Source organism: Asparagus officinalis, chromosome 7 (genome assembly GCF_001876935.1).
Source record: "Asparagus officinalis chromosome 7, Aspof.V1, whole genome shotgun sequence".
Taxonomy (NCBI): Eukaryota; Viridiplantae; Streptophyta; class Magnoliopsida; order Asparagales; family Asparagaceae; genus Asparagus; species Asparagus officinalis.
In genome coordinates this window covers 143,506,052-143,517,704 of record NC_033800.1, presented here as the reverse complement: position 1 = coordinate 143,517,704, position 11,653 = coordinate 143,506,052, and the positions used below count along the sequence as shown (strand labels likewise).

Here is an 11,653-nt window from a genome sequence, read left to right as displayed (position 1 = left end):
GAGAAGGTTTTCTCATATTAAAATAGTCGAGTGGGTTTTTCTAAAATTAATCCATTATTTCATAGATATAATATTATAAAATCTCATAAGTAGTGATTATAATAAATCCCCTTTACCTTTTACATCTTATCAGGAAACCTCCTCAACTTTGAGAGTTTATCAGAAAATTCCCCTAAAATTATCGCTTTTAGAGTGGTTTCCTAATAAAATCTCAAAGTTAAAAGGGTTTTCTGATAACCCCTAAAATTAAGTAAATTTTATGATATTTTTAAAGTTATGTGGGATTATCTGATCATCATCTAACATTATAACATGTTTTTTTTTTTTTTTTATTTAGCCTTTAAAATATTTTATTTTATTCGCATAATTATCTGCACTAAAATTTTTTTTTTTTTTTTTTATTTAGCCTTTAAAATATTTTATTTTATTCGCATAATTATCTGCACTAAATATGAAATATGTCATTTGCTTAAAAATTTATAATATCAAATAGGAAAAATGCAATATTTTACTATAAGCGACCAACTCAGTGAAAAAGGGTTTTTTTCAATTTTTTTATGATTGAAAAAGGTAGCTTAGGCTTTTGAAATGTTCAATATGTATGTTAAGTAAAAGGAATTATATATATATATATATAATTATTCAAATAAAGGCTATTAATTTAAAACTAAATTCTAATTTAATGTATTTCATTTTAAATATTTTATATTTCTAATATTATACTTTATGGACATGTGTGAAAAGTGGTATAAATTAGTTTTAGCCACATTTAAGTTCTTCTCATGTTTTGATCATGAGATATTCAATATATATCATTTTAAAATATTTAAGGTGTTCATTAAATGCAAGCCTTTGAGATGTTCAATAGGTATGTTAATTAAAAATAATTATGTGAGAAAAACTACTCAAGTATGTGTTGTTTAAGTTTTTTAATATTTTATTATAAGATATTCAATATATATCATTTTAAAATATTTAGGGTCTTCACCACTTGCAACTATTTTGACAGATTTGAATTAGAATAACTACATCCCATCAAAGTAATACTAGCCATTAGGTACTAAAAATAGAGATGAGTCCTGACAGAAGGTGTAACTAAGACAGTTGAGCTAAAAAAATTTTTGAATTGCAAGAGTAATCGAATGAAATGGAGAAGGATCTTCAAATAAATAGGAATCTCATACTCATAAAAAAATTAACATAATTTAAAGACATGAGCAAATCTCCAATTACATGAAATAATCAAAATTAGCTATAAAGCACTTTTATGTCTCAAAAAATAACAAGTTACTCTACCAAGAAAAACATACATAATAGCGTAAAATATATTAATTAGTTATTTCATAGCTTGCTTTGACAATTTAGAACATAAACATATAGAATATAATAATATTACCTAGGAAAAATTCTCATAGTTAAAATCCATGGTTATTAGTATATGATCTTTCATTATGAGTCTATTAGCCTCATGGGAACATTAAAGTGAAAATTAATTATCAATATTGTAAAGGGTATAAAATACTTTGAATTCGTGCAAGTTATATGATGAAACATAGGATTGCGATGAGAATGATATTATTGGCATAATTTTTTTTTCATAAAAGGATCTTGACCTTCATGTAATTTTATTGTAAATTGTACTTAATGTGAATTGACCGTGTAATTTTAACTTTGGTTATGATAATTTTAATACTTCTGATTAACTATATAGTATATAGACGACATTATTTTACTTTTTCACATGACATTAAAAGAAATATTTCACAGCCAAGTTAACTAAGAAAATAAAAAAAGATAATAGTAATAATTAACCACGCGCAATGCACGTGCATCTAATTTAGTAAGTTGAAAAGTCCCACCCTACGTTAGAAATAAATAAATAAACCAAACATGATTTTAGAGACTTATATGTGAAACTACACTTATAACTTACAATGGGTAGGTTACCAAACATGCTCTTAATAATACATAAAAGGTTTGAGATTTAAAATACTAAAACCAAACTAGGGTTCACTCAGGAGAACCTTTGAAAAGTAGGAAAACTAATGTTAGTTTGGAGAACATGTTTAAAAGCCAAAATTTAACTTTAAAAATTCAATTCGATTCTGACTTTGTTTTATTCGAACATAAAATAAGAAAAAAACTGGCCAAATTTTAAGCAATTGACAAACACACGCCACTCGCCTGTGGTACATACTAACAGTTTGGACGTGTTTTGTGAGAATTAGCATCACCCGAGCAGCATCAACCCTAGAAATGGCACAACTGTTACTCCACTAATCACACTTCAACGTTCGGTTCGAACTTCAGCCGACTCCCACAATACATATTTTTGCAAAGACATACACGTATGACAAGCATACTACAACACTAGAAAACTGAAAATGCAAGCCTAAGCACAACAGCTGGACACCGCCATAGAACGGCAACCAGAAACAACAACAGTCAAGCTAGAAACAAAAAGAGAATCAAGCAGTCCGCGATAATAGTAGTCCACATTACCACAAAATCAGAGAGGAAAAAGATTTTAGCAAATCAATGGAAATTACAAAAGGAAGTTTCAAGCTTCACGGATAGTTGCTTTAGATGCTCCTTCACACCGACCACAGTAACGCAAAACCATTTTGTTTAAGCTATCTTCGCATTGGAGAAGTCCATCTCAGGATGCTGTAAACGCGAGGAGAGAATGTTCATAATGAAATTCAAAAGTGTGTAAAAATAAGCACTATTCGCACAAGGTTACAAAAACTAATTATCTTACCTCAGCCATGAATTTTTTAAGTAGTTCTTGCTTCTGCATCTCATCGCTGGTTGGAAGGCCCATGCTTTTCTGCCGCTGATCAAACTGCAATAGAAACAAACAAAATCACGTCAAAGAAACAAGGATTAACACAAATTAACCACTGTATGACAACACTCTATCAAGAAAGAAACAAAGAAGAAATGAAAGGTGAGAAAATATCATATAATGGGAGTGGTACCATCATTTTTTCCACAGTTTGCCGAGTCTCAGGATCCAAATCAGACAATTTGCTAGACTCGGGTTCAACTTTCTGAGTATCAATTTCAGGGTCACCTTTCACCAAACACTTCCACCACTCCATTTGATTTTGCTTGGTCAACAGTATAGAAATGGCCTTCCCATCCTCTGTAAAGTTCAATATAATCAGAACATTTCAGTGAGAATAATGCAACATCATAGGAGATCCAACAGTGTCTTAGTGGTTTGTACACAAACCTATGTTCCAGAAGCAATCATCAACTCTGACAGATTGATATAGTTCCCCCTGTAAACATGATCGTATGGATTAAATGAAGGTGTAAATTAAAAGGAACTATTTTAAAACTCTTAGATAATACTCCAGGATGCATAATTTAAAAAAAAAAATTGCAACTCACATCAATTACAGGAGGCTGTCCCTTTAGCCCGACTTTCAGATGATTTTTCTTCAACTCGTATGCTACAAACCTCGATTTGGTTCCAGGAGGGACTGGAATATTAATAGTAACCTCTTGAAGTGATTGAGTCCAAGAGTATTTCTCCAGATCCAAACCATTTCCAGCATTAGGCACTACATGAAAAGAAAATGATATATTATAATCATGTCAACTTATCAGCATGATGTGGCCCTAAATGCAAAAAACAACACACATGTTGAACATTTTGTAGAACATCGAGAAAATAATACCTTTTCTACAAAACCTCTATAATACCCCCTTATCCTCCATATATAAAGACAATGAGACATAACACGTCACATAAAAGAAAACAACAAATTAACCCAATATGAACATTGAAAGCACTACATAACAAGATGACAGGTTATTATTAAGACAGAGCTCATTGCTTTCGTAGTGGATTAAAGATTATTTCAATTCCCCCAACAGCATAATAGTATAAAGTCTTATCACAAAACAGTCTTAACAATGTGATGCACTTCAATCAATCCAACATTCTCCTTGCTGTAAATATATACCAGTTACAAGTTACTCACTTTAAGTGTTGTGCACATGTAAAGTTTAGCATTCTACTTAACACCCTTTAGTACTTGCACTTAATGCTGGCTTTGAATGAAATGTGTTAGAATTAGTATTTGGGTTATCGGGTTAGGGCCCATTAACCCATTAGCCTATTACCCATATGTAACCCTATATAAACCCATGTAGATGGATGGAATAGTACTCTTTAATTTTCTCACTCTCAACATGGTATCAGAGCCAGCCCTAACCCTAATTCCTAAACCCTAGCCGCCAGAAAGAAAGAAAAAACTAAACCCTAACCCTACCTCATGCCGGGTCCCGTGAGGGATCGGAACTGCTCGTCGGCATCTTCTTCGCGAGCNGCCGTCCTTGGTGCTCCTCGCCGCCGCCGACCACCATCATCGTCCGCTTCGTCGTCTTCTCTCTTTCTTCGTCTTCTTCGTTCAGATCTAGCAAAGGAGTGACGTGTTGAGGAAGCTGGAGAAGACGAGAAGGAAGATTGCGGGTAGGAGACCATCCCATCGCTCTCCTTTGCGCTCGCCGACGCCGCCCTATTTGACACCGCCTTGGATCCCTCTCATAGCCTCCGATGTTTAATTTAGGGCTTAGTTGTCTACGGGCCTTTTTTAGTAGAACAGTTGTGTTGTTAGGTTTGTGACCCTTTGTGTTTGTTGGGCCTTCTTTTATTTGACTTATGTATGACTGTCTGGGCCTGTTGAAAGAGCCTACAGAAATATTTAAAAAACAAACAAACAAACAAACAATAATAATAATAATACAAAAAAATGTATTAAAAAAAACAGGGTTGGGATCTTTAACCTTTCGAGATTTCTATTCTAACCTTCGGGTTCTAACCTTCGGGTTTTCTAACCTTTAGGTTCTATGCTAACCTTCGGGTTCCTATTCTAACCCTCGGGTTTTATACAAGAAGATTGTGATCCTCCTACTATTGTACTATCCTGTTCTGTAACAATGACATGATCTGATATCTCTTCTGCTGCTATTACTACCCCTACTACTGCTGAGATCTCTGCACCCAAAGTAGTATTGGGAACCACTATGAAGTTAAATAGCACAAATTATCTTCTTTGAGTTCAGGCCTTTCGCATCTTCATTGGAGCCCAGAACAAAGTAGTTCATCTTCTGGCCCCTCCTCCTGCTTCTACTGATCCTACGTATCCCGCATGGATCTCTGCTGTCTGTTGTGTGCTGACTTGGCTCCTTAATAGCATGGAAGCCCAGATCAGTAGCAGTGTCATGTTCTCGAACACTGCTAAGGAGATGTGGGATAATTTAAAAATTATGTACGGGAATGAGAAAAATGCATCCTGTGTGTTCGAATTGTATGAACGCATTTTCTCTCTTCAACAGGGTGATCACTCTGTACCTGAGTATTTTGGTGAACTGAAAAGTCTGATCAATGAATTAGAGATGCATCAGCCTGTCGTTACGGATGCACCAACACTGTTGGGATATCGTAGGGACCTTGCAATGTCCAAGTTCTTGTCGGGTCTGAGTCCCACTTTACAGTCTCAACTCTCAAGTACAGGGCTAGATACTAGGAGGAGATATTATTCCTTCTTTGACGGCTACTTTCTCAAAAGTTATGCAGGTAACTATTGGAGATACTATTGCGGCCTCACTATCTACTCTGTCTTTTGACCAATCTGCTATGTTCTCCGGACGTGGTAGAGGTTGAGGTCAAGGTCGTGGACGTGTCCGCGACATAAAGGGAGGACGAGGCTCGTTTGGTGGAAAACAAATTGACTCAGATAGGAATCTGAGTCAATGCTACCATTGTGAAAGAACTAATCATGTATCTGAGAAGTGCTGGGAAAATTTTGATCGTCCTGCATGTGCCTTGATAGCTGATACTACCTCTGCTGCTGCCCTTACTACTACTACTACTTCCGCTTCCTCCATAGTTTAAATTTCTCAGGCTGAGTTTGATCGGTGGCGTCAACTTGATATCTCCCAGAATAGTTTTTCTGCTACTCATGCATCCTCTTCGGGTATGGATACCTACATTTCCTCTCCTCACAGACCATGGGTAATAGATTCTGACACCTCTCATATGACAGGTATAAAGGACCACTTTGTTTCCTTAAACCTTTCTGACAAGTTTCCATCGGTCCGAATCGTTGATGGGACATACTCTCTTGTCCTTGGTGATGGAGTAGTCCATACTACTTCATCGCCGACTCTTACTAACGTTTTATATCTTCCCAAGTTTCCTGTTAGTTTACTGTCCATCAGTCAAGTTCACAAAACACAACTGTAAAGTCAGTTTTTTTCCTTCTCATTGTATTTTTCAGGACCTAGCAACTGGGATGATTGGTTCGAGGCATGAGAGAGGAGGCATGTACTATTTGGACGACAATACGCCTACTACTGATCTTGTTGCAGAAAGATCTCATCATTCTTTACTATGGCATCAACGCCTTGGTCATCCATCGTTATCGAAACTTCGATCAATCACTTCTATCGAGTCTTTTGTCTCTTCTTTAAGTTGTGAGTCTTGTGAACTGGGTAAGCACCATCGTGCTACCTATCAAAGTCGTGTTAATAAACGCAACAGTTCTGCGTTTGACTTAGTCCATTCTGACGTTTGGGGTCCTTGTATACCTTCCGTAAGAGGTTATAGATATTTCATTATCTTTGTTGATGACTTCTCTCGCATGACTTGGCTTTATCTTTTAAAAGAGAGATGAGGTTTCATCCGTTTTTAAAATATTTTATAATGAAATCAAAAATCAATTTTCCACCTATATTTGTATCATTCGTACCGATAATGCCTTGGAATACATGAAAAATGATCTCTCGTTTTTGTGCAAATATGGGTATTCTCCATCAAACTTCATGCTCTCACACTTCACAACAAAATGGAGTTGCTGAGAGGAAACATAGACACATTTTAGATGTTGCTCGCACATTAATGATACATATGAATGTTCCAAAGTATTTATGGTCTGATGTTGTTCTCAGTGCATGTTTCCTAATCAATAGGATGTCCTCTTCTGTTCTTAATGATAAAATACCGTTCACATGCCTTTATCCTGATAAACAGACATTTCCTTTGGCTCCTCGTGTTTTTAGTTATACCTGTTTTATTCAGGATTTGTCTCCGGGACTAGATAAATTATCTCCCCGTTCTATTAAGTGTGTCTTTGTAGGATACTCGCGCACTCAAAAATGTTATCAGTGTTATAATCTATCCACCAGGAGGTATTTTGTGTCCGTGGATGTTACCTTTTTTGAGTCAGTTTCATACTTCTCTCCGGCTGGTTCATCTCCAACTGTCAATCCATCTGTGCATCTTCCGTCTAGTACTCCTACTATTGTTCCATTGCCTGCTTTCGTTCCTTTTGCTGATGGATCTTCTCCAGGATTACCGGAAATTTATGTCTCTCTGCTCCTGTCGAACAGTCATCTCCCGTTGTAGGTCTGCCTCCTTCTAATCCTTCTGTTCTAGATATTCCAATTGCTCATCGGAAAGGTAAACGGTCTTGTACTAATCATCCTATATCTGATTTTGTTTCCTTTGACTGTCTTTCTCACTCTTTTCGTCGGTTTGCTTTGTCATTATCCTCTATATCTCTACCCAGGTCATATGAGGAGGTTGTGTTAGTTCCTGCTTGGAAACATGCCATGGATGAGGAGATGGATGCACTTGTTTCTAGAGGAACTTGGGATCTTGTACTTTTTCCTACGGGTGCTACGATTGTTGACTGTCGATGGGTTTATACCTTGAAGTATCGCACAGATTGTTCGGTTGATCGCTATAAAGCTCGTCTTGTTGCTAAGGATTATACTCAAACCTATGAGGTCGACTATCTTGAGACATTCTCTCCCGTTGCCCGTCTCAATTCTATTCACTTATTTTTCTCTATGGTTATTAATCTGGACTGGACCATGTTTTAGCTAGATGTTAAAAACGCCTTCTTGTATGGTGACTTGCAGGAGAAAATCTATATGGAACAACCTCCAGGGTATGTTGCTCAGGGAGAGAATACTGTCTGTAAGCTTAAAAAACGATTTATGGTCTCAAACAGAGTCCACGGGCATGGTTTGAAAAATTTAGTACTGCTATATCTGGTGTCGGTTTCAAACGATGTCAATCTGATCACTCCGTCTTTATCCGACGAACTATATCTGATCTGGTGATTCTGACAGTATAAGTTGATGACATCTTACTAACTGGAAGTGACATTGCTGCCTTAGCAGAGACTAAGGAGTACCTTTCACATCACTTTGTGACCAAAGATATGGGAAAACCTAAGTACTTTCTTGGGATTGAGATTGCATATCAAAAGGACCGTGTACTTCTATCTCAAAGGAAATATGTATTGGACTTATTAGAAGAAATAGGCCTTTTGGGGTGTAAACCAGCAAACACTCCCATGAATGTGGATTTATGGCGTGATAATAGTCCTCTCCTAGATGATGCAGGCCGATATAGGAGATTGATTGGCAAGTTGATTTATCTTACTGTGACCAGACCTGATATTACATATGCAGTGGGAGTACTGAGCAGGTTTATACATAAACCTAGAGATGTTCACTGGATTGCTGCTCTAAGAATTTTAGCTTATGTCAAAAGCTGTCCTGAAAAAGGATTATTGTATAAGAAGCATGGACATTTACACATCTCTGTCCTTTCTGATGCTGGGTATGCGAGAGACATAGGAGATAGGAAGTCTACTTCTGAATTTTGCACATTTATTGGAGGAAATCTTGTTATTTGGAGCCGAGGAGCAAGAAACAAGATGTTTCTCAATCTAGTGCAGAGGCAGAATACAAGGCTATGGCTCACACTGCATGTGAGATGATATGGTTGCAGAAGCTGTTGACAGAGCTTGGTTTTACTCAGTCTGATCCTATGCCTATGCATTGTGATAACCAGTCTGCTATCTATATTGCAAAGAATCCAGTATTTCATAAGAGAACTAAGCACATTAAAGTCGATTGTAACTTTGTTAGAGATGCTTGGGAAAAGAAAGTGATCTCTCTTCAGTTCACTCCATCTTCAGAACAGTTAGCTGACATTCTCACTAAAGCTACATCTCCTAAGGTGTTTTCTATTTTATGTAACAAGCTGGGCATGGTTGATATATATGCTCCAGCTTGAGGGAGAGTGTTAGAATTAGTATTTGGGTTATCGGATTAGGGCTCATTAACCCATTAGCTTATTACCCATATGTAACCCTATATAAACCCATGTGGATGGATGGAATAGTAGACTCTGATTTTCTCACTCTCAACAAAATGCATCAAGAATAACCAACCATGACCTAGATTTTCTTTTGTTTGAATTGTTAGCTGCAAGTGATCACACATAACGGAATTGATATCAGTAGCTTATGTCTCTACCAAGAACAAATGTTTTTGTCAATCATTGTGAAGAATCGGCAAAGACATTGTCACCTTAGGAATCATTGTGGCTTCCGGATAAGGTTGTAAATAGGGAAAGACTAATGCAATATGACTGATTGGCTGAGCTCGGAATACGAAAATTATGCACTTAATCCTATGCATATAATCCTAAATTTCCACCATCTTCTAAATAGTTAACATGATTACCCTTCCATTTATTACTCCATGTGCTATTTGCACAGCTCGAGGGCTACCCTCTATAATTCACTGCATGCAATTCTGCGCTCAAAACTGCAAATATACACAACTACAAGCTGGAAATATTTACATAAGATGCCTAATATGAGTCTACAAACAAACTAACATCAAATCAAGTAACCACATCTCAACATGGTATCTTAAGCATTAATAATAAAGTACATGGGATCAATAATTTAGCCACTACTAGTAAAATATCTCTATATGGATGTTGACCGACTTAACACAACAATCAACTTGTGTGTCATGCAAAAAACAACTTTATTATTTTCCTTCTATCAACTTCTTATGAGGTCTTTCTTAGATTATGGGACAGAAACAACAAGATTAAAGATTAATGAAAAAATATATTACTATTGGCATATCAGTAGAACAATGACAAAAAGTTCACATACATGTAATTTCACGGACACCATTATATGCAATATAGAAGTAAAAGATGCCTCAGTACATCACATTCTATAATAAGAAGAGAATAGTTCTTTTCTAACAGTTTCATTGATAACAAAAGCCTCCACTTCAACTTGAGATTTCATAACAGGCTTGACTTAATAGAAGGATCAAACCACCAAGAATATGCACAATGATGTCCAATTTGAAGAACATATGGAAGGTTGTTAATCCTACGAACACACTTCTAACTAAAAGTCTGTCATAAACACATTTCTCATTGCATGACAATCCTATAACTAATATTAATGTCGCAGAGGGTCCAACAAGATCAAATATCAAATATTGGTGCAAATACCAAATACTTTTAGGTAAAAAAATGTTCATGATAAGTCACTTCCTTCAACAGGTGGAAACATACTGGTCTCTCCAATCCATCGCATAATATATTTCCCCATTCTTACTGCCAATAGCTACATGTCGCCAATATGCACCATAATTTACCATGACACATTCCTTATTTGCTGATCCATTCTCTCAAATTTTTATTACTATGAACTAAAACAGTTGTCATTGGCTGTAGGAATGCAACAAGTGATCGTTGTTTTAGTCTTTATGTTTTGAAAATAGTATTCATATTTCCTACTCTTTAAACATGTTCTTACAGCTTCCTTATGCCATCTATAGCTATTCCTACACCGGTCCTATCAAAAATCACCAAATCTCATTGATATACCACTTTACATTCTATCGCTTCCATCTTCTCCAACCCCACAACCATCCAACATCTCTCAAATTCACATGCTTTACACAGTAACAAACCATTATTTATTGCTCATTCGAATCAGATCTGCAACAAATAAGATTCTAAGAAAAGTGAGTTTCCACATTATTGATTGTTTCAGGACTTCCCCGTGATAATGATCCAGTTAAAAATATAGCAATTGTTTTCCTCAAAAAACGTAGTCAGATGAGATAACAAGGGCACAAGCCACAGGCTTTCCCGTGGGTATTGTTGACCATTTAACCATTTTCACAGGCAATGATTTTCTAATATGACTATATCCATAGGGTTACAGGTGCTTCACCATTAAATTAACTAGCATTTACGGTTAATCAAAGTGTCTATTAGGTCAATACGCTAGCAAGTCCATATATTGCTGAAATTCTTATCATCATAAGCCCTGAAAAACAAATCATGAACTGAAATTCTTATCCCCATAAGTCCTGAAAAACAAATCATAATCATGCCTGTTAGCTTCTAATTAGATATAGAAATTTCATCAAAATTGCAAATTCCCCTTCCCAGACTAGACATGTGCGGAAACCTATATTCACTAGATGAAAATCCAAGAAATTCTTGGTATATATAGAAAATCCACTAGAGATCATCAGTTTCAAACAAAGTTGAGAGTAACTAAACTCTGCTTTAATCCTACAACCAAAAGCACATGTAAAGTTTAGCATTCTACTTAACACCCTTTAGTACTAAAATATGAAAAGAGAAAAGCCTGAAATTAACAAATAAGTGTGAAATAAAGATTCTATGCTAGAAAAAAGACCAGGGCTTTAGTTACAGAGAACGAAAGAACTTACTCCTGCCTTTGGATTTTCCATCGCCCTCCTCCTCTTCCTTCTCCTCCGACTCCTT

General features: G+C 36.1%; 1 protein-coding gene across 1 annotated transcript in view; it reads right to left on the bottom strand.

Annotated features, from left to right (window-relative positions):
* Positions 2,294-11,653, bottom strand: part of LOC109850025 (protein BOBBER 1-like) — a 9,744-nt gene continuing 384 nt past the window's right edge. The window contains 6 exon segments of the mRNA XM_020419921.1: positions 2,294-2,667; positions 2,762-2,845; positions 2,982-3,148; positions 3,239-3,287; positions 3,400-3,572; positions 11,599-11,653. The exon segment at positions 11,599-11,653 is cut by the window's right edge and continues 4 nt beyond it. Coding sequence (XP_020275510.1) covers positions 2,629-2,667; positions 2,762-2,845; positions 2,982-3,148; positions 3,239-3,287; positions 3,400-3,572; positions 11,599-11,653 — 567 coding nt within the window. The 3' untranslated portion in view covers positions 2,294-2,628.